Here is a 24,494-nt window from a genome sequence, read left to right as displayed (position 1 = left end):
GAGTATAGTCTATCGAATGTACATTGAGCAATGCGTTTGTGCTGTGCAGGTTGCTAAGCGATCACGTCGTTTCCATTGCCTCACGTTTCTCTCTTTCATTTTCTTCGATCGGCCGCATCGAGAAATTGCGTGCAAGTCTGGTTCAAATGTGTTCTGTTGTATCATCTTCGATTTCTTTATATCGAGAGCAATCCGTGTAAGTGTGGACACAGTGTGCGGCCTGGTTGCGTGTCTTTTAGATGAAATTGGGCAAAATTGTCTTGGAATGTTTTTCCTTTCCTCATTATGGACAGCGTAAACATATTTCGATTACTTGTGCACTGATCGGACTAATAGCTCCAACAAAGTGCCTGGAAACCATAGGACGAAAAAAAAACTGCTGTATTGTAACTAGTTTATAAAAAAGGTTCAGCAGCATCGCAGTACTTTATTGTGACTCATAAAACATCGGCGCTTTTTATCAACGTCTTCAACTACACTGATATTGCTTCATGCAGTATTCGTCCCCAAGACCACCCTGACGAGACAGCTTGATCATACAACCAACAAGCTGTCAGCGCTCAAATCATAAATCGTCTTTGCCAGGGTAAAGGTTCTGCGGATAGTTTAACCCCTGGAATAATGATATATTGAAAGAAGTTTAGCGTATAACTTCGTACATGTTATGCTCTTGTAAGTTCGTGAGTTTCACGGACCATAGACCGTACGCATGTTTCTCACGTGCAGCTTTCGCGAACATCGATTACGCATTGCCGACTGAGTCGCACGCTGTGGCGTACACGTCACGCTCTGTGAGCCTCCAACTAGTAGGTTCTTCGTTCTAGCGCACTGAGATCTTTTCAAACCGAAGTCTCCTAATGGAACAATGAAATGCTATGCCTACTTTGCCTTGAAGATATGAACCGTCATGCCATTTGCAAGAGCTAAGCCATCATAGACTACACTATTTGTCTTGTCTTACGGAAGGTATCATCAACATCCATCAACAGCCATATGTTCCCATGAATGAGATTTCTGGTGTCGCCTTACCCACAGTTCCTTTTCCCCCTTTTTTTCGGTTATTTCTATCTCTACCAATTATGCGAGAACAAGAGTAGCCAGCATTCTTCATGAGCGCCACACGCTCCATTTCATTTTGTCGTCCACTAAACTAATCCAACCATTTCTTTGCCGTGCTCTCCACGATTGAAGTGCAATTCTCGAGCTTCCTGCTGCCGGATATATCGTTTCCTAGACCCCGCACTTTTTCGACAAGCACCGCGTGCCATTGTGGCATAGAATCCATATTGCGGAGCAGCGCTAGTCATTCGTGCCGCCCGAAAGCCCACGCAGTTTACTCGCTGGGTTTTGTTTACGGAACTTCCACTCAATTTTTCGAACTTGCGTCGGAAGAATTTCATTAGCCTCGGTGGTTGGGCATTGTGAACTTCTTGCGAAAGTCTGCTTTGCACTGATATGAAGATTGCCGTACACGACGAAGCCCCTCGTATTCTTATGGATGACTGGGAAAAGCCAACTCTGTTTTCTGTGCTTAGTCCCCCTCACGAAGACTCTTGCCATCTCCTTCCGTGGTATAACACGTTTTCCTGAGAAATAAAGAAATAAAGAAAGAAAGAATGAAAGACCACGCAGACGTGTATGCGAGGTGGCCCGTACTGAGTACAACAAACATGCACCAAAATTAAAAGGAAAGAAAGACACGGAGCGCTCTGCGCGAGCGAAACCAATAGACGATTTGACAAAGTCGCGCGCGCCCTCAAGTGAGCTGCGCAAGGCACTGTGGGTATCTTGAGAGAGCAGAGTCGTCTGCTTCTCCGCGTGACAGTGCACGTGCGAAATTGCGAAGTTTAAAACGTTGCTACGCAACGTGTTGTTTGCGCATTTCGGCACGCTGCACGGTCGCCTACTTCTTCTTCTATAGGACGGCTGTAGTAAACTTGATGCTGCTTGTGAAAGAGCTCGGCGTTGTCGGCCTCACCGAGGTGGGCAACGTCACGACTAACGCTCTGGGGGCAGTGTGCGTCCTGGGCCGACTTCTGAGGGAACTGTGCCGACATATGTCTGACAGCGTCTGAGGAAAACAAAGGAAAAACACAGACAGCACAGGCAGCGGACAAACACACACAGACAGACAGCACAGCCGGCACCGGGTTTCGAACCGGAGTACCTCCGAGTCTCGACGTGACATGGTCAGCACGTCAACCCCTCGGCCACGCGAGCAGGTGCCGTAGCAAAGCACGTTGGAAACCAGCGTCAGCCAATGCACCTATATCGGCTGAGCGAATGGGCGGGCGCTCTCCCTCAAAACTCCCACAATAGCTTGCCACGGCCACTCGCGAACTGCTGCACGTAAAATCGTCTATTGGATGTTGTTATAGCAGTCGTCTATCGTTGTCGCCAGTAGTATTTCATTGTATGTAATTATACGAGACTTATTAGATGTCAAATTATTTCTTTAAAAGGGCACCTAGGTGACCTCAGTTTTTTTTTTTTTTTCTTTCTCTGCGGCATGTTCTGCGACGAATAAAACGAACTTCTGCGAAGGAATGACTGCCGCGCGCGAGGCCTTAGTTCGCGCGAGGCCGCGATAAAGCGCGCGCAAGGCCTTAGTTAAGTTAGGCAGGGTACAAGTTGCTTTGACGCGCCGTCTTCCCCCACGGACGTTAAACACGGTGGGTAGTGTGTTAAGAATTCGTGGCATGTTAATGAACCCCCAGGCGGGCAAAGTTAACCCACAGACCGACCACTTTGGCGTCGCATGATCGTAGTTGTCTCGCGACGTAAAACCACGAATTATTATTAGTATCGATTGGAAACTTGTAGGGCACCAACGTCAGTGCGCCTGTAATCTGAACAGACCTAAACGAGTCTTTCAACGTAAAATTTTCTGTCTCAATATATGTAGCGTAAAGTGGGCTGGCGTATGTTAGTCAACATTAATTCCGCGAGCCATTAACCCGGCAGAACGCGTTATGAGACGAATTAATACGCTGTAAAAGTGATTTCGTGTGTAGTACTAACCTGCCGCATGTCAAAACCAAAAACTGCAGCTTGTCGCAGCAACACAGCGCAAATCTGCAATAATTAATTAATCGATAACTTCAATGAAAATGGAGGAGGAAGGAGTGGTTAACATGCAGACCCAGCGGATCAGGTAAGAATATTACAACAACCGAAACTATGGCCATCTTTTCGCGTTGCCTTCGAGATAGCCGTCACGGCTCAGATCCTTACACTGTCGTCGAAAGGGTCATTCAGTGAATGCACTGCTAGAGGTGCCACGTCAAGAACATCGTGGGAGGCAATTGGTACGATTGGGTCACGGCACTTTCTTCTGCTGCTGCTGTAAAGGAAGGAGAAGGAAATCGAAACTCCTGGGAAATCATCAGTCCCTGTGCAGGCGGCCCGATCCACTAAACCGAGCAGGAAATTGCGCTTTGCATTTACTCATTTGAGGGGAATGCGTGTGGTAGAGCGTATAGAGGCCGGAAAGAAAAACAGTCATCTGATGGAGGCACTGAAAGACAACCCCATCCTCTCGTACAGGTCGGCTCCCTTTTACTTTACGGATGGGTCACGCCATGTAGGGTGGTCACGGATGAAACTTCTTTCGAGTTTCGCCATGTTGCGAATGCTCGTGTATTCGGTATGAGGGCGGCAGCACCAAGATTGTCACAGTGAAGAATGCGTGCTGGAAAAAAGAACGTGGTCTGGAGTGGATTTCATTTCATTTCATGGAAGCCTTCCTGATGGCTAGAAAAACAAGTGCAAAAATAAGTACACTGTAGAAGTTACATACAGTGGGCAACATGTCCCTGAGCTTGTGGGAAGGACAAAACACAGAACAGCGCAATTGTGCTGTTCGTTTTTGCGTTTTCTCTTTTGTCCCTCCCTAAGCTCAAGGACACGTTGCCAATGTCAAGTATACACCAGCCCGCTTGCATTTTACTTCTATGTTCAAGTTATACAGAGTTAGTTAGACAGTTGGTACAGTGTAATAGTTATTATTCCACGGAAACTGGTTCGCAATGTTTTCAAACTCGTAATGAAATAAAAATATCACTATCGGTATCAGGAGAGGCCTAGTTATAAACAGGGCATTGTGAACGGGTTATCAACTCAAGGAACCCAACGTTGTCATTTCAAATACACGAGAACATCTTGTATGGGTTGCGACACTTCGTTTCAAGTTATTCCGGATAAATGTGAAATACAATTAATTGCACGATGTGAACCTGCATTCCAACTTTTACAGCAAATGGGGTAATGAACGCGTAGAAAACGAGCACCGCGAATATGCCGTACGTCTCTCACGTCACACCAGGCGTCTCCGCCAGTGTGTCGTGGTGCATATGATGGTGAAAGGGCTGGCTGTTGCCGGTTTCACGGAGGTGGGCAACGTCACGGCTGACACCCTGGGGATAATGCGTCCTGGGTCGACTTCTAAGGGAACTGTGCCGACATATGTCTGAACAGTTCCCTTAGAAGTCGGCCCTGGACGCCGTGACGAACGCCTAGGAAAGCGCGAGAGAGGATTGGTCACGCGCTTGCGTGCGACACACACTTACATTTGGACATGAGAGAACTGATGTTCTGAGGCTGGAACAACATAGAAGGGACAATGTATGTATTTGTCCCTTCTATGTTGTTCCAGCCTCAGAACATCAGTTCTCTCATGTTCAACAGATGCCGCCTGCGTCGATCCCGTCGTATGAATGTGTGTATGAGTGAGCGAAAATGTAAGAGTGAAAGGAGGATGAGTGAGAGAGAGTGGCTGGTTTGTCCCTTCAGATGACGCACCCTGGAAGTCGCTGAGAAGGCGTGTTAGCTTAGCTCAATTGATAGAGCCCTGGACCGGCAATCCAGAAGATGTGGGTTCGACTCCTACAGCTGGCTAACCTTTCAGCGACTTTCATCTTTCATCACTTACATTTGGAATGACCAGAGCTCTGATGTCAGACCTTGACGAGCACGAATGGTAAAGGATTTATGTCTTGCCATGGTACGACACGAAGAAAAAATACTTTTTTGTTCTATACTCTATAATGTGCGGTACAATGTTTGCGTGATGTAATGAACCGCATCTTTCTAAGTGTCATAACCCCTTTAACCGCCAAGCAGGTGCTTGTTCCAAAGAGTGTTGTGCCACCCCAGGCCTCGAACGCCTTCCAAAGTGTGTACTTATTTTATTAACTCAAAAAATAATATTAATTTGTAAAAACTATTAAAAACATATCATCGCTTTATAGCTATCTTTCCACATCTGTCAACCAATTCACGCGCTTCGTGCGTATATTGTTACACGTATACTTGCGCCGGCAACAGCTCCAGTCATTTTCAGCGAATTACTTCCAGGAAGCATTTTGTCGGTGGTGGCGCTGAAGAAAGTGGAGCTGCTCGCCGTCGAGTCGGCCAGCAGTTGGAGTGGTAACGTCACGACTAAAATTGCGTCAGCTTCGAAAGATTATGCACGACTGTAGCCCGAACTGAAAATAGCTCGCCGCGTTGTGCTCTCCATCTGTTTTTAGACTGTCGTTAGTGACAGCCGTAAAATTTGTCCGCTGTCATACGTGAACACACTTGCGCGATGGGTTTAATGGCGGGACTTTGCAGCAGGTTTACGGAGCGAGTGCAACGACTTGGCAGTCAGACGGTTAAAACGGAGCGCTCTCGTCAAAAGTGGACAGGCAGGGAATGACAGCCGCAGAGATTGATGGTTAACTGGAAGAACGAGACTTCAACATATCGTACTTCTACTTTAATTAAGACACAATACATATAACGTCCCGATAGTACTCTGGATCTGCATATATTTTTGTTATCTCTCTCTCTCTCTCTTTACCATCCTCCTTTCTGTTTCTTCTGTTTTTCCTGCCTGCGGAAGCTTCGCATACAGCCATGTTTGGCTTCGCATATTTGGCTTTGCTTCGCTGCACAAACACATATTTAAAAAAAAGTAAATAGTATAAACGTAACGTATATGGCACATTGTGAATGCGCGAAGTATAATGCTCTCCGTTCGTGCAATACTCGTCCGCTCCTCTTGCTCGTGGCTATTGAGTAGTTAACATCGGACCTCTGACAGAAGAAAAAAAAAAACACAGCAATCCAGTGAGGCTCCTTCTAGGGGTGGGGGTGATGTAGGGGGAAGGTGTGGTGAGCCTGCTCTGAAGTGGCGGCTCGGTGCACCCAGGGGAGGGAGAAGAGGGGAGGGTGAAATAAGGGGGAGATATGATGGTGGCACAGGAGAGGGAGAGGTGTACTAACCCTCTAGATCTGGGACCTGGGTAGTCCAAGAGGACTACTCAGGTCCCAGGTCCGCACTCAGACATGTACATGTTGAGTGCGTAGTCCAAGAGGACTACCCACAACAGGAAACATGCGAGCATATCCTTCAATAGTCTTCATTGGGATGCTGCCTGCACCACGGTAACCGCCAGAATTATTGGCGAAGTTACCTGATGCTTTACGGTCTTTGAGTCGTAAAACGGTGAGATGGTGTTTGCCGAATGGACACGTGATATACATGTCGTGCTCGTCTCTGAGTCTAGTATCCTCGTGTCTGGCAGTGTCCGTAATGGACGAGGTGGTGTTGGGGAAGGCATACAGCCACCTGCTATACGCTTACCGCACCGCTGCGCTTACGAAACTGAGTCTTTTTCTCGCTAGAGATGAAACGTGATCACTTTGAACCGGGAAACAAACGCGAGAATGTGGAATTCAGACATTCCGAATAAACGACCAGGAAGAACTTCAAAACTGCATGAATCCTGCGCAGAAAAATGTGATATTCGCAGTACTTTGGGACTCTCAAGGGGCAGTATTGGACCATTATTTGGAGAAGGGCTCAGCAGTGAGTAGAATACGTTGTAGAATGTGTAGAATGTGTTGTCGAAAGTTGTTTCGTTGGTGCGAGACAACGTACGCCTAGATACTGCCGTCCGCACTGTTCAAACGCTTCGCAGACTGGGTTTTGAAGTATTGGAGCATCCTGCATATTGCTACCTCTGTTTGACGTGGGCTAGACGGATTGCCTATTTACCACGTAACAACATGTATATGTCTGAGTGACGAAATAAATTCTTTTTTTTTTTTGTCAGATGCCATATACAGGCTGCATTGTAAGTGCTGCATAACAAGTGCATTGAAAAGCAACAGAACTATGTTGAACATTTTAAATCTGATGGACATGCCGTATTTTAGTTGATCGGAAGCACTCCTCGAAAACTATACGACAAAACAAAGTCTACACAGCAATATGACTTTTACTAGAGTCACCGTATAAGCCATAATTTTTACCAACTTCGAAGAAACTGCGTGGTTGGCGCATAATGTTTTCGGAATCTTTATCGTGAACAAGGTCCTATCTACGAACGTTTACCCCCACCAACGACACCGCCCTTCTAGCGATCAGAGAGATCACTTGCTTCGAGTGACTGGAGCCTTATGTAGGTTCATCGTGGTTTGGAGTCCCGGGCTTGTTCGCATCCTCGAGGGCGCACTAACAGTAACTGTACAAATGCTCGTATTGACATGGTTTATTATTCGTGCATGCACGTTATCTCGGTCTCACAAACGACTAAACACGATGAACGACCCCTTTGTTATTGTTCAGTTTCGGTTAATGTGCGCATCCGTTGCCACGTCTTTAGCACCCTTCTTGCGCCACAAGGCCTGCTACGTGGCCACGGTGGGTTTCATTGAAGATGCCATTAGCTTGAATGCTTGATGAGGGCAAGAAGCATGCGGTAAGGGTCTGGCTACATCAACTGTATGTACGAGTTGTGTGCCCTTGTAACATACGGCAACCCTTGTACACCAGCATATTCCTGCGGGAGATCGTATTGCTTCACTGATTGCTGTAGACTTGAAGCAATGATCTCTTCGTACAAAATTCACCACGTTTTAATGCTGCGCAGATTTTATGGACTGCATAGAACATCGAGACGTGCAGAAGTTCACAGGAAAGCTGACGTGTGCCAGGTCGGGAGCCTAGTCCACTTAGTCAAACGTATCCGTTTGTTTCAATAAAAATACAAAGAAATGGAAAGGGGGAAGTGGAAGATGTGAGTACTACGGTGAAGGCACCGTGGTCATGCTACTATCATCAAGGAACGCATAGAGTTTCATTGCAAAAACGTTGCAGTAATATGTATCGTATTCCATAACTGACCTCAATTTGCAGTGCGTTAAATTCTGCGCACTAGCCACTCCGTTGATGTATATCTAAGGCGGTTTCGATCATACCTCTGTGGCACCTCATGGTACCTTCTACGACCCTATCATCACTCTTTGTTGGGCGAGATCTATTTTTATAGAAGTGTATGACCGTTTATCTTTCGACGCTTACGAAATGAACAGAAAAAGATGACATATATAGTGCCCCGTGCAACGAGGAGCAGGTGCAGTAGATGTTATGAAGAATACTGCCCGAGCTCCGATCCGCGACAGTTGCATTCTCGTAGCCCTTCAACATGGTAGACGATGGTTCCCCCGTAAGCACTTCCCCCGTGAGCACTTCCCCCACCAGAAGATCCGATTCAGAAGAGGCACCACGCAGACTACCTTTATGGTACGTGATTTTCGTGCTCTTCTTGACAGTAGCTGTGACACTCACATATGTCTGCGTCCCGTACGTCGTCTGGCGTCGTCTCCACGATTGCGATGGACCCTCCTGTCTGTCCTTGAAGCGCGACCTACGGATTTCCATCAACCTATCAGCGGATCCCTGCTACAACTTCTACGACTACGTCTGCGGTGGGTGGCCCACGGCAGCAAAAAGTTTCTCGACGCCCGTTGACAAGTACGAGAGCTACATCTCCGACACTGTTCTCAAGACTCTGATTCTCAAATCCGGCGTCAGGCTTGGCGACAAACAACGTGACTCCCGCGCGAAGGCAGCACGTTTCCTGTTAAAGTGTGGAGGACAAACAGACCAGGAGGATGACCTCCGCTCTTTCTTGCGCAGCGTCAACCTCAATTGGCCGGACAGATCTGTCGCGTCACGTCTTGATGCCATTGACACCATGGTGGGTGCGTCTCTGGACTACAGCGTATCAGCCATCTGGTCCTTCTTTATAGGCAGGCATCCAGTGAACGCCGATGCTAATGTTCTCTACTTCACGCTCGATGCTAAATTCCAGCAGTGGATAACCCATCTGGAGGTGTTAAGTAAGAGCAAAAACAGCTACCGCTATATTCGACGGTGCGCGGAGACGATTGGTGGAAAAGGACGGTCGTACGAGCGTATGATATCCGACGTATTCGCCATCCACGAGAACATCAAAATGGATTTAGGCCTGCACGTAAGCGTGTACGAGCCCAAGTATATGAACTTGTCGGATGCCGACATGCGCATCGCTCTGAACCGTCACTTGCCGGACAGTTCACAGATGTGGCCCAGCGATGAGATCGTCATTTTTCAACCATTCATGTGGAGAAAGTTTGACAAGAATTATCTCAAGAATTCCGATGCCGTTTCGACCTTTAAACTTTACATCGGTGCCTACCTGGTTTGGTATCTGTCACCTTTCACTTCGACCTACCTCACGGACAGTTTAATGGACGACATGAACGTGCCGTACAATTCTCAAAAGTTCGTCAATTTTCGTTGCATCGAAGCGATTATGGGACTCATGCCCCTGGCCCTATGGAAGAGTGACATCGACTACGTCAGTAAACCGCAAGAAATTTTCGAAGTGTTCGACGAGATCAAGGACTACGTCATCGAGTTCATCCGTCCCGTTAGCCCTTCGGCCGCGACTTATGTTGAAAGCCTGTTGTCATCCCTCTCAATCAACGCGTACAACTTGAGCATACCGTGGGAGAACATCGACAAGGCTTATTATTTCATACCGAATCTGCAGGGCACCTTTTTTACGATGTACCTCTTGGTCGCAAAGTCCAACGCCAACGTTTTTAAGACTTACATAAAACAGCCCAAGCAGCGTATCGTGCACATGCCGGGTATAGCATCCGTGGAACTGTACAGGTTGCTGGTCGCCCGCGAGATTCCTGCGTTGTTGCACATAATAGTTCCGCCTCTTTTTTCAGCGTCCGACCCGCTTCAGGTGAAAATGGCAACCTTCGGTGCTCACGTGGGGCGCCTTATAATACAATTCATTGCATACGTGTACTGGATAGATGGAAACTTTCACAAGCGTAACATGACGCAGATGAAACAGTCCGAACTTCCAGCTTCACTTTACAGCAGGTTCAACAACTACGCCATGAAAGTGACCGAACAGCTCGGCGAAGTGAAGTTACGACCTGAAGAGATCATCTTCGTGGCCTACAAGTCTGTCGGCATGAGAGTGGCCTACAGAGCCCTACAGAAGGCGGGATTCACTCAAGGGTATTCCCTGGGCGTTCCTGCCAATCAACTTTTCTACATCGTCTCATGCTTTGTGAATTGCCGAACCCCCGATCCAGGTATTTTGGAAACGAAGACGTGCAACCTGTTTGTGCCGCAGCTGCCCGGCTTCGCGGATTCGTTCAGTTGCTCACCTGGACAGCCCATGTACAGTGAGATGAGCTACCAATTCTTTTGAAGCTTATTTTCCTGGAACACACTTTATATTCGCCTACGTATCCTTGAGCTTTAATAGTTGATATGTTCTGCGTTATTTGCATGCGCATTTGAGTGATTATGTTGTTAATATTTGTATCAACACGGACGCTTTACCCTGACTGCCTGTTTTGTGTTATTCGCGCGATGTTCGCTTGCGATAACGACAAGAGAGCCAGAGGGGCGTTACTGACCGAAACTGTTTTGAATGACACAAAATGCAGCTAGCAACACCCGTTGCCCTGAATTTAATATGTTATAATATACAGGTTCTTCAATTCCTAAAAGTAGTGTTTACTTCAAAAATTGACTACTTGGAATACACTTGATCGGATACACTTTGCATTCGTGTCAACTATTAACATTATCACCACTAACAAGTGTTAACTAACACACTATCCCAATCAAAATCACGAGGTTTTTCACAAGACTTCTGTAATACCCTCCCACCTGTGCAAGAAGAAAACAAACCACGTCGCAATCACACCTTTGGGCCATATCATTCCATTTAATTTGTATTATCTTAAGCACTCCTTGCGGGGTAAAACTATCATTGTGTCTGTCACAACGCGTTTGTCGTCAGTCGCCAGCCACTGATAAGGATGGGGCGCGTGACAAGGCCTTTGATCCGAATAAAACTGTGTTGCTCTTTGCTTTTCGCCTGAATAAAGGCAGTTCCGCAAACGCAATCTTCACCAAGCATGTTCCACCTAGTGACGGATTTTAGGCTGTAAAATTTCCGGTTCTGACTGGAATAGTGTTTTACGGGCTTACTGCCCTAGGCTTCTGAATTCACAAATAAAAATGCTACCTTTTCTTGGCTATTGTGCAAGTTCACTTAACAGAAATAGGTTAATTAATGCGTGACACGAATGCGAACAGACTCAATCTGTGACAAAGGTATGTATTCCAAGTAGTTTCATAATTTCATGAAGTAAAGCGTATTTTAGGAATTTAAGGACATATCCTCTCGTGGAGCACTCTGTATCTACACTTCAAAAGGGTTTAGATGAAGTAATACACAATAATATATATATATATACAAGAATATGTGTAGACGTCATATATATATATATACACACACACATTTATATTCCACAGCTTTTAACCACGTTTCCCAGAGAGCGATGACAGTTTCAGGGGACAGCGGCAGATTCGATATGCTCTCTGTAGAGTCGTCACCGAAACGGGGCTTTCAAGAATACTTTCTTTACGGACGATATGTTGGAGTTCATTGCAGCAAATGTACGAACTACTTCTGCCACTCTGTTGAGCGCGTGAGCCAAGCAAGTAATATGAATCATGTTTTCGTAAAACACCGGCGGACTCATGCGGTCCAGTTAGCGTTCGCTTCCGGAGAGAGTTGGCCGCACCGTCGCAAAATTCTTTACTTCGCTTTGCTTTCCTCCCGCGCTTTAAGGAAGTAATGTAATCGACGCCAGCTTGCAAGACATGCTAGCAAACCACAAAGCCATTATTTTCATTCGCAGGGATCTAGAAAACTGCAGTAAGCTTGTCAAATTTGTTGATTGCAATCAGTTCCCCAACCGTTACTGTAGGGAATGACACCATTTTGGCCCAAATATCGCGGGCGGGGGTGTCGAGAGAAGCGATTTTGTTGCGTCTCCCATAGACTCCGATGTATTGAAAATTTGACAAACTTTAATTCGCCAAAAAATCAGTGGATCGCATCAGGCCTTCAAAAATACGTCATTCCCTCGATAAACTCAAGGTGAACACGCCTGTACCTGTTTCGTGTGGAAATTTAGCGAGGTTTACGAGAACCCTGCGAACAAAAATTCCCCATACACTTCTTAAGAAGTGAGTCCGCCTTAAGGGAGCCTCCTGTTTAGAGTGTATATACGCTGCTGCGTCCGTCAAAAGTAGGCGGAAATTATTGCCGTTTCCACTTGGTCAGAGCATCCACCATGCGTCGTCGATAAGCTTTGCAACTGTCGAATGGTTCACTTTCTCTAGCACTTTGCAGGCTACGAGAGGGGGAGAGGTACACCCATTGGTGGACAACCTTCTTATGATGATATACGCCCTATCACGTCCGCAGACGTCGGTGGTTTCATCAAGAGCAACCCAATAGGGGTCCTCATCGATTTCGGTTCCCACGCTGCTGAGCACGGATTCGTACAGCGACGGCGGATAACGTTTCCTCAGAGTGGACTCGTTAGGAATGTTTCTTTTCATGTACGTACTTCTCTAGGAACTTGCGCAAGGTTTCGTTCTCCAGTTTCTTTCATTGGCTGCAACTAGGGGCATTGGACAAGTCATTTGCCACCACCACCACCATTTGCGAATTCGTCAAATTTTGCACCGGCTGTTGAAGGCTGAGTTAGGAGTTGCTGCCCCAGCCCGGACTGAACTTCCTTTCCGTTGGGATGCGTTTGGGACACAGAGTGTTTTCGCAACAGAAATTTCTTTGTGCATGGATTCTGCGTGCACACTGCGTAAATCAATAATTCGAACAACTAAATATTTCACTGCAAAAGAGAGAAACCGAAAAAAAGTTCATCTAACCTCTTTGTTGCAAGCGGTACAGAACACAATCTTGTCATCTGTGATGTACGCTTCATCTATTGTCGTCCACTTCCGAAGCATGCTATAGCTACTGAGCTGTTCTCCTTCGACAATTTATAACAAAGCACACGGCTACTGCTTCTGCTATACACGCTACTGGTTACCCATTACACTGCCGTCACCCACTGGGTTGGCTAGGCGTCTATGGCGCGTGCGAAGCTCACGGAGTCCTCGCGCATGCGCCAGGGCGTTACCAGCGGTACCTCATACTTCATCTTTCGCCATGCAACCTTGCTTCACCAGAAGAACACCGAAACCAACCTCCCGTGGGCTGGACACTGCAAAATGATCTATCATAAGACACTCTTCGCCTATGCGGACGTCCTGCCAGTTGAAACATTAGTTCTATGGAAAAACATGCAACAAAAAATGTAACGTGCAATGCTTTTGTATGACCCTAAAACATGGACATATCATCAAAGTCGTTTTTACGTTTCTTGGACATCTCTGGGTTGGGGTTGCGGACAGTCGTGCCAGTTGTGCTGTCGAGAGGAGAAAGGAAGTCACTTTTGTCTAAGCTAATCCAGCCACAGGCTCGGCAGCATTGGAGTCGGGACATCACTGACTGGTTTCGCGTGTATTCGGTGGGTCCAAATTTGTCTTTTTCAGTTCCAAACCGCGTTTACCAGGCTACTTCACGTCCCTCCTTCACAGACTTCGTCTCAATGTAGCGTCCATTCCACAATTCAAGTACTGGACCGGATACTGTGATATCAGCCTATGCTTCAAATGTAGCGTTGTGGCGAACTTTGTCGGTACTGACATCTTCATATATTTCTTTTTCTAATTAATCAGTATGAATCGTGATTTGTATTTGTGAATTTTATTGTCACATAGAATTAAAATACACATGGACATTTATATACAGGTCGAGGACCCAGGGGGACAGGACTACCTTATAAAGGGTCCTCCATAATGCAGACATAAGACCACAAACAGTGCACCCGCAGATTAATAAATCCATATCACATACATGAGCATTAAGTCGGAACTGAATTATAAATATGATGAAGCATACACAGATTATTTTTAGATTAGAAAGTAACGTATATAGTGGTTGCTAGGTATCCAACAGATGGATTTTAGTTCGAGCTTTAAAGGCCCTAGGGTTTACAATGCTTCTTATTTCAGGCAACAATCGATTCCATTGGCTCACGCTGCGGAAAAGAGATGAATATTTACCATAATTGGTTCTTACTGTTGGACGATTGAATAGACCGACCGCTACTGCCCTGCTATGACGTAATTCAGCATTTCTGACACTAGAGAGCCTGTAATGAGCGAGCAATGGTTAGTATATAATGTGAGATTGCTTGGTGAACGTTTAGTATTCTAAGACTATTCAACACGGAAGTTTCAGGAAACAGATATGGTAGTCTAAATATGATTTTTATGGCACGATTTTGCGAAACCTGTAAGGCACAAACATGTGTAAGGTAAGAAAGGCCCCAGACTAGAGCACAATACGTGAAGTGTGAATGAACAAAAGGAAAATACAAATTGAGAAGTACTGATCGGGGAAAATACTGTGGTGTTCTAGCAAGTACGCTGTTACCATAAGATTTTGTTTTTTAGATCAGCCTTACATGTAGGCTGAAAGCGCAGGTGCTTATCAGGCACAACGCCAAGGAATTTGGCCTCGTTACTATAGCTAAGTGGGGCACCAAACTGGGAAAGTTGCGTCAAAGAAGCTACGTTACGTTGAGGAGAATGAAATGACATACAAACAATTTGGTCGGAATTTAGTTTTAAGCAATTACTAAGACACCATTTACTTAGGATGTCCAGATCGATCTCGAACTTTCCAATTAACTCTTGGGTATTTTGTCCTGTGATATAACCAGGGCAGTATCGTCCGCGTATAAGGAAACATTGGAATAAAGTATATGGTTTGGGAGGTCATTTATATACGTAAAGAAAAGAAGCAGGCCCAAGATGGAACCCTGTGGTACACCAACATTAAGGACGCAAGAAGATCAGAACACACCATTAAACTTACCCACCTGTATACGGTCGTTCTGATAACTACATAGGAGATTTTAAGCAGGTTCACATATTCCAGCTAAGCTATATATATCCATATATAGCTAATTTAGACAAGAGAATTTTATGATTTACACAATCGAAAGCTTTGGATAGATCGATGAAAACAGATAAAGCCACACCGCCAGAGTCAATGGATTGCTTAATACGTTCTACAAAATTTATAAGTGCAGCCGCAGTCGATAAACCGCTACGAAATCCATATTGCTGAGGGCATAATATGCTGAATAATTGTAGATAATTCATTACGCGATCATGAATTAACCTTCCAAAAACTTTACTAACCGCAGGTGAGGTAGAGACTGGCCTATAGTTATTTTATAGAGGAGACGTTCCTTTTTTTATAAATAGGTACCACAACAGCCTTTTTCAGCGCTGAGGGAAATGTACCTTGTTGGAAAGCAATATTGTCAATGTGCGACAAGACAGGGGAGATAAATATTTTGACAAGTTTAAGATGCGACAGAGTTATGTTGTCGTATCCTACAGACGTGAGGCGCAGCGATGAGATGATACGCAAAACTTCGGAAGAGCAAGTAGAACGTAAATAAAAACATGGAGATGACCGTGGCAAGGCGAAAGTAGACAGTGACAACAACAACAATCAAATTATGAATAGGGTTTCTCGTTTTCGGCGATTAAATTTTTTTCCGGGGTGTTACGAGGCTGGTTGAAGTTGGGTGACAAAGAGAAAGCATCCTGTTATCTCACGGCGTTATAAGCCAATTCAAATTTGCATCACTGTAATATGGCTTCGCGCTCATTTTTTCCCCGCGTTTCGTGAGGTTTAAAAACTTATAATCGCCGAAAACGAGGAACCCTAACTATGAATGATGATGTGATAGGGTGTTTCCTCGCTTAAGCAGCGGGACACTAACCCAGAGCGTGTGGGTTGATATGATTTGATGAGTGAGGATGGCACACCCTCGAAAGTGGTGGTGGTAGTAATGGAACGCCCACGAAGGTATCCGGGCAACGGCTTAGAGCTCGTCCAGTATAGGCCGGTGGCTGTGAGAACAGTCATAAACGATCGAAGAGCCCGGCGCTGATGAGCAGGATTGCGCCAAGGTCCAAGTATCTTGGATGTGCTGAATGGTCTCCTGTCGATGGTTTCCAGTTTACGCATAAGTATTCGTCGTTCATTGGTGAAGCTTTGGCAGACCATAAGGATGTACTCAAGAGTGGCCGTGACAGCGCAGGTTGTGCACAGCATTGAGTTGCTGAAGCCCAACCCGTAGTGGAACAAAGGGGTGTAAGGCGACGTTCAGTTGCACTCCACGCAAGGGACTTGATGTGACGGGGACATCTGCTTGGCATACTGAAGGACAGTGCGGTGTCAACTGCGTGGAGGAATGACCACGGTGTGATATCCTGAATAAACATAGAACACACATTGCTTCCCTGTACGAAAAAGTAGAAAATCCAGCAAACTGGTAGGCATCATAACTGATATAACTGTTCTCCCTTTCTCGCCCTCCCTTTTCCCTCTCCCCGAGCAACATGCCGACAACATAGACAGGCAGGTCTCTCGTCTACCCAACGTTACGCCCCCCCCACTCCCCCTCCCCCAGCAAACTGGTGAAAATAGATTGAAGCAGAAGCCTTCTTCTATACGAGATAGAAGAACAGGCTTTGTTCGAAACATCGACGGCTCGAAACCTGAGGCTTCAGCAGCAATACAATTGCTTTATTGTTTGTATTATGATTAGGGCTACGAATTGCTATTTGGTATCAAATGGTACATGGACCTATCTAAAGAGGTCAACCTTATGATCGAGCATCCCACTTCACTTCAGACAAACGATATTTCCGACGTCTGTATGGGTCTTGCTAACTCGTTTTCCCTTTTTCTTTTCTCCACAGGCGCTGCTTTCTAGGAACAGGCAGCGTTGGCCCTCAGGCTGGTGGAAGAGGTACAGTCCTTTCTTGTACTTTTATATTTATGTGCGCAATATCTTCGCTATTTATTTTGTGTGAGCGTGAAAGGAAAGGTCTGTTGAAGCTCCGATGCGAAAGTGGGTGCCATTGTTTGATTTCCCGCCTGAGGAAAATATGAATTATTCGCGAAAACCCTGACGATGTATTGCTAGGTACAGAAGAGAACAAAGATGTTTCCTGGAGTAAGATTCTGTTAGTGTGTTGCCTGTTGCGGGGGAGGGGTAGACTGACAACATTTATAACAACCATTCTCGACAGATGTTTGCTCTAACAGGACGGTATCTAAGAAATAAGAAAGCAGGCGCTTTAGCCGCGTTATTGCACGTAATAGCGCTTGCTTAAAAACGTGTGTGAACACATCGTTGTGCCAAACGTGATTTCTGACGCGTATGCTTCTATGATATGACCGTTCGAATATTGGCACGTAATGTTTGTACTTAAATTCTTCAGTCTGTCTATGCTCTGTAGTACGCGGTACGTCAGTACTTTGTGAGTGGAGATGCGAGGCCTCAAAAAAATAAAAAATAAAAGGAAAGAAAGAAAGAAGTGGTAATACATTTCTGTTTTGTTTTTTTCCCCTCCGCTCGAGAGGTTCGTGAGGTTTTAGGCGTAGAATTTACTTTAGTGACTTTTGTTATGTTAATGGTGCTAATGAGGTGACGACTTTCCTGAAAAAATAATGAGGTAATTAATTTAACGGCTTTATGACCGAACTAGTTGTCGAGAAACCATTTCGAAAGTTCTTCGTGGGCCGCTGGACACTTTGTCTGGTAAGTTGCAGCACTATAGTGTACAATGGGAAGTACATGGGATGTACATGGGATGTCTATAGCCTTAGTTGCTTGGGCGCCATAAAACCTCAATCATCAGCAGCAGCATGTACATGGGATGTGGGTTCAAGTCCTACAGCTGGCTAGCCGATTCAGTGACTTTCTTCTTCCAGCACAATAGTAGTTCTCGATAGTGACGTCACGAACTTGCCGATGTCCGCATTCGAAAAAAAGTGAGCAACTATCATTCGGGAAATTAAAAAGCTCGCCGAGGTTCGAATGCACTGCACATGCGTCAATTTCTTTTCCGAATTTGGAAACACAAGCTGGAACTCGAAAAGCTGCCACGTATTGACGTTGTGTCTATCATATGACACTGTAAGTCTATTTAGTTAGTCAAAGTGTATTAATTTGAGCTGTTGCTAGTCTGATGGAGAACTTAGAAAATACAGGCACCACCTAGCGAACGATCGTGGTGCGGCGACGTTGCACAAGCAAACGCCTTTCAGATTTCCCTGTGCGTGCTGCACATTATTACCATTCTATTTCAAACTCAATTTTCAATAAGAGATATATCAATAACGCAATTTTTTACTTTTCATAAGAATGGTGCAGACCCTTGGCGAATCTGTACAGAAATTTGAAAGTTCAACGCAGGTGCGAAACAGCAGGTTCGACTGCGAACAGACGACGATGTATATGTTGCACAGATTGGGTAATAATATATCAATGAGGGACTAACCCGTCTAATCATCATGGAACTAGTCGTGACGAAGGTACATTGTTAACAGCCAGTCGAACCTTAGGGTACATCACACAATTTCTTCCTTGCGCCTCTAAACCTGAAACTATAGTGGCTGTAGTGAGTGACAACATAAGTCATACACTTGACCCCGCCCCCACACAAGAATCGCTCCGCGCGCGCGAATGTAGTGGAGGAATGACGGGAGGACGGCACTACATCGTGAAGCGGGGACGTCGTGCAAAGGCTGGTAGCCAAGCGCCGAGCCATTCCACGGATGAGTGGGCGGTCCTAATTGTAGGACTTAAGTTGTCACTGACTATAGTTCCACCGAATTTCGAACAAGCAAGGCTCGGCGGTGCCGCGAACGCTGAGGCGGCGCCGCTTTTTGAAACGCATATGTGAATGAGCCTTTAGGGTCTCCGATTCGATTGAAAACAAGTCTATCATACATATATAAAGATATATGATAGACTTCGTTCAATGATGAACAAAATAGCCCAATTTACTGGTGTCGTTTGAAATTTCGAAAGAAATTTCTAGGGTTGTTTTGTGACCAGTCGTCGTGTAGCCAAAGGCGCGTCGCAGAATACCACAATTTTTTTTTTACCATATAACTTATACTTGGTTGATAAATATTTGGCTACTTGATTTTGCTTTAGCAGCAGCAGTTAGATTTTCGGAAATTGTGAAACCGCGACAGATCCCGAGGAGTTGGAGTTAGGAATGAACAATATGTGGATGGTGGCTCCTAGAAAACGCAGGAACCGGAATCTCCCTCGCTCCACCTCGGGCACGCTAGCGGACATCCTCTACCCCACTGGTTCTTCTGCCGAACTTTCCGCCAAAGCAAGAAACGTCATTCTCTTTCTGCAGAAGGCAGGCCTTGCTCAACGACCCATCTACTTTGCTCTCCCGGACGAACTCGTGCACCCTCACCGCATCCCCATCCTTCATCCTCCTCTATTCTCCATCCGTCCGTCCTTTCTTTGTGTTTCGTGTTCTTTGATGTTCTTTTTTTTTTTTTTTGCTATACTCGTGCCGACGCCCACCTCTGTGTGGCCAGCAACGGCGAGCCTATCCTGCCATTACCCCCCCCCCCCCCCTCCGAATGAGATATCAAAATATTTTTCTCTTTTTTTTTTTGGTCTGTAGTTGTGACGATGCCCACTTGGGTGCTGCCAACAACGGCAAGCTACTTCGACCGCCCCCCCCCCCCTCCCCCCGAATGAGATATGCTCTGAAGGAATAGTTTTGTACAAGTGACGCTGGCGACGGAGCCCGCAACGTTCACTTGTAAGCACTTAATGTATATAAAGCCCCAGGGTAGGTCAAAACTGGAGTACGCGGCAGCCATTTAGGACTCTCACCAGAAGTCACTCGTTAATGACATAGAACGTGTACAAAATATGCTGCGCGTTTTATCACAGGCAATTATGGCCACCACCGCGAGCGTCAGGTTAATGAGATCTAACCATCACATACCGCTACTATCGCTACACCGTGAAATTAACCGTATTTACTTCCTCGAAAAAAAAAAAAATTCTAGCATACACCACCTGCACAGAAGTCACTCTCTGCCCCATCTTCCTAGATGCATCTCACCAGAAAGTAGGATTCTATCGCTGTTTAACTCAAAACCTTTCTGGAACAGTGAACTTTCAAAGTGTGAGTTTTCGTGGTATGAGCTGGGTGGTCGCCCATGGAGACGCGCCAGAGAGGATTTGGACGACTGGGACTGGGAGCAACATGGAAATACACCCAACGAAGGGGCTATGGGGGCATGTGGTCGTCGTTTGAGGGGCGAGAGGCAAAGAGTAAGGTCAATTACGAAGCACCCTGCGGAAATTATATAAAAAGACGTCGGCCAGGAACAACAACAACAACAGCAATTATATTTTGACGATGAAATGGAAAGTGATGAGGAACAGCAACAATAATACCACTACCACACGGGCAGTCTTCAACGACCATTGAGATCAATGATCATTGAAACTGCATGTAGCACCACCTAGCGTGTAATGTGTCAACCTATCAGGAGACATTGGATCCAATGCTCGTTGAAAAGTTGACGCGTTAGACGCTTGGTGGCGCTACGCGCATTTTCAATGGTCGTTGGTATCAATGGTCGTTGAGGACTGCCCGTGTGACAGGGTTATAAAAAATGAAGGAGAGGTGATGATGGCATGAAGTGAACATACTGATTAAAATTACGAGAGAAGAAGTGAAGCGCGAAGTAACAGGCGCCACTCTGAAACCCTATAATGTTGTTGCTTCACGCTATCCAGCGCGAATCGCAAATGTCAGGCACAGCCTCGTAGAGAATATATGGTTCGTATAACTCTGGGCGCGTCGTCCTACTACAAAACAGGGTGCAGACTGCCGCAGGCACCGCCTTTGTATTCCGCAGTTTCAGCTCGTCGTAACGCTATTTTAGCGAGCCATTTTCGGACTGGCCATCCACGTTTTCGTGCGTGAACACACACACGCACATATATAAATGGGATGATGATGTCGTGGGTCATTCACCGCCGCTATGGCGGTACACTGCGTAGAGCCTGTAGTATATATAAGTTTTTAGGAAAAATCTTCCCGGAAACAACACCACAAGCGATGCTTCCCCGACGACCGTTTTACGGGCCGCGTACTTCTGCGGCAAGACATGCATTTTGCGCAACTCTTTTTGTACTCCATCTAATATTCAACTGCAGCTTTTTACATAGAGACAGAAATGAGATCGGAATCATGTAGGTATTTGTTGTGTTGAAATTGCGATGTGCGAAGGTTACGCTAATCAGTACGATAATGCGCTATGTAGTTACACCGATACTTTTTCGTGTTCGATCTTCGATGGTTATTCATATTGAAACTTGGACGTGCCGAGGCAGAGTATACCTGCGCTTTCTTGGAAAAATTGTTCAGCGAAAGAATTACAACTTTCGGCAACAAAATACCTCTCTCGCTCTCTTTTGTAATGTGTTACCTCTCTCTCAAAAGGGTAATACCCCTGTCACACGGGCAGTCTTCAATGGTCATCGAAACCAACGGCCACTGAAAATGCGCGTAGCGTCATCTAGAGTGTAATGCGTCAACTTGTCAGAGAGCATTGAATCCAACGCTGTTTGAGAAGTCGACACGTTACACGCTAGGTGGCGCTACGCGCATGTTCAATGGCCGTTGGTTTCGATGATCATTGGAAGCTGCCCGTGTGATCGGGGTATAAGACCCCAGTCACACCGCGAAGTGAATGGCATTCTCAGCGAATGACAGTCGCACCGAATGTCATTCGCTCGCCTTGCATCGACCTACGCGAAGAAACAGAACGTCATTCGCAAATGATGTCACTGTCGATAATTAAGACGCCAGGGCCGAACACATGAAGCATTATACGGGTGCATTAGTTACCTTTTTATTTCTTTTTCTCAAAACTAGCGAAGCATTAGATTATTTTACAAAAGGGTTGCGTTTTCGACGACGCTCTGTTGGCTAAGTACCACAAGCAAAGACAAGTAAGAAGCCTATCTTCAGCACACTTGACAACGTGGCGACTGCGAACGAGTGTATAGTTCTCCGAAAAACAGTATTAAGCATTCCTGCCTTCGTGTCAAAAGTGATCAACAATAACAACAACAAATTAACCGTGACTATGACCTGGGGTGATTCACCACTGGAGAGCAGTACACTACCCCATTACACGCGAAACATTAAATGTGAGATATGGGAATGAAGTTAAAGTTATATGTGAATACAGCAATCGAGCTCTCCTCCGCTGGCTGGGCTACGCCACAAAAAGAAAGGTTGAAGCAAAAAAAAAAAAAAAAAGAAGAAGAAGAAAAACACGCACATATGAAAGAAGCTCCGCTCGTCTTTATTCAGTCATTTCATTCATCTCATCCTCTCATCGCTTCACGTAACTGTCATTAACTGGGCCCTCATGTCACGATCCGTGGCCAATTGCCCCGTGCTATGCGCCACTGCGGAGAAAGACGAAGAAGAAGAAGAAGAAGAAGAAGCTCCGCTGGTCATTGAGACATACCAAGTAGGGATCTACAGCGTCTGGAGCAAACCGGTAGACAAGAAGGAGCTTCGAGAGCATCAGAAGACATCGACAGTGTTGCACGTGGGCCAAGAAGTGCAGTCAGGTTGAACGCCTGTCGGCTAGCACTAGCACAGAGCTGCCGCCTCTCCGTTTCGTAGAGCTCAAATTCAGTTTGGACGTGCTCAATGTTCGCTTCGACGCCACATTTGGAGCACATAGGCTGCTGTCACAGTATCCGATCCGGTGATTGAATTGGCAAAATGTATCAAATTCGTGATAAAATATCGGATTACAACTTTTCATTCGTGTTTGATTCTTATCCTTGGTTGCTTTAGCTACCTCTCTACAGCGAGGATACGCTGTCGGTACAAAAGGGAAAAGCGGAACAGCTCCCCGAAGTCATTCGCTGGGCAGAGTTGTACACGTTACTCGAAAAAAGTAATTGATTACAATTACTGTTACTACTGCGCGAAAAGTAATTCTTTACCGTTACAAATTACTTCATCGAAAATGTAATACGTTACCGATTAAAAATGTAACGCGTTACTTTTCCCGTTACTTTTAAATTGTGGACCATAGCAAAGCCAACAAGCCTGCATTGAATGTAACCATGCAGATCTCGTTGTAAACTCTAATATGAGACACCAACAAACTTGATAAGTGAAATTCACAAACACATTTGAAAGCAACATACAAAACGCATACACGGTTTTATTACAGATTTATGTACACATTTTTAAAACAACATCGAAACATCCCCTTCGTTTTGTTACTATTGTTATGTTCAGCCGGCACAATTTATCAATACAGTCACCTATTTTACTGTTGCTCCAGTAGGTCGCGGTATAAGGGATTATCATATTACTGTCGCGTGCATGGAACACGTGTGGTCTAGAGACGGGCGTCGCAGTGACCTCTGCGTCATTGCTAAAGTCGAACTCGTTGTGTAACAGAAGAACAGATTGGCTTGCCGAAAAGGGTTGCCATTGTTGACAGAAGGTTAAAAAAGTAATCGATTACTCAGTAATTGATTACCGATAATTGTAATCAGATTACTTGGAAAATTACTTGTTCACAAAATTGATTACGTGAAAAATTACTGGAAAAAGTAATTGATTTCTAGTAACGCAATTACTAGTAACGCGTTACGTACAACTCTGGCTGGGCGAATGCCATTCGCATGTGTTGCCATTTGGTTTCGCCGTGTGACACGGAACGAATATCATTCAGTGTCAATGTCATTCGCTGGGAATGACATTCAATTTGCCGTGTGACAGGAGTATAAGAGCACGATTTCTACCATTATCTACAATCGGAAGGTCACGAGGTTAGTATCGCAATGGGTTATAATCAAAGCTGAGTGAAAAAGTACAAATTTCAATTGGCGTTTCGTTGATTCTTGTCTCCCATACACTTGTCCTAACTGGAACGCCCTCTTTGTTGTCTGACATCAATTCCTTTCGCTGATGTATTGAAAAGGGTCACTTATGATTAATTTAAATTGTGAATATTCTGTGACCATATGAACAAAAAAAAATCAAAAAATAATCGAAAAATTGGAGCCGATAATTTGCGCGCCTCGAAAGACTGTTTTCACTTTTTTGTTTCGGTTATTACCATTGTAGTAGTGAATGTATCGTGCACTAGAATGGAGTAAATTTGGCTTCCTGTTTCCGTCAAAAGAACCTGAGGTTGACTTGGCAAATTGCGGAGTTCAGTTGAGAAAATTAAATTTCTCCAGAGTTAAAGTCACGGCAAAGTCGCCCCTGAGATAAATAGCGCTTACTCCATATTGTTCGGACGCGT

The 24,494-nt window shown here is 45.4% G+C and overlaps 2 protein-coding genes across 3 annotated transcripts in view; both read left to right on the top strand.

The window, feature by feature from the left end:
- LOC135374808 (uncharacterized) overlaps positions 1-24,494 on the top strand; it is a 390,710-nt gene that overhangs the window by 103,267 nt on the left and 262,949 nt on the right. For both annotated transcript variants that reach the window (XM_064607733.1, XM_064607734.1), the window contains exon 2: positions 17,063-17,112. The gene's annotated coding sequence lies outside the window, so the exon portion shown is untranslated. The remainder of the gene's footprint in view (positions 1-17,062; positions 17,113-24,494) is intronic.
- On the top strand, positions 8,475-10,550 carry LOC135374796 (endothelin-converting enzyme 1-like). The gene has a single exon (XM_064607726.1). The coding sequence runs from the start codon at positions 8,475-8,477 to the stop codon at positions 10,548-10,550; it is 2,076 nt and encodes a 691-aa protein (XP_064463796.1).

This window comes from Ornithodoros turicata, unplaced genomic scaffold (assembly GCF_037126465.1).
Source record: "Ornithodoros turicata isolate Travis unplaced genomic scaffold, ASM3712646v1 ctg00000746.1, whole genome shotgun sequence".
Lineage (NCBI taxonomy): Eukaryota > Metazoa > Arthropoda > Arachnida > Ixodida > Argasidae > Ornithodoros > Ornithodoros turicata.
Note: the sequence above shows the minus strand (reverse complement) of the source record. Positions and strands in the feature narration are given on the sequence as shown.

Excerpts from the sequence above, each read along its gene's own strand:
- LOC135374796 (XM_064607726.1), top strand. The coding sequence starts at position 8,475 with ATGGTAGACGATGGTTCCCCCGTAAGCACTTCCCCCGTGAGCACTTCC.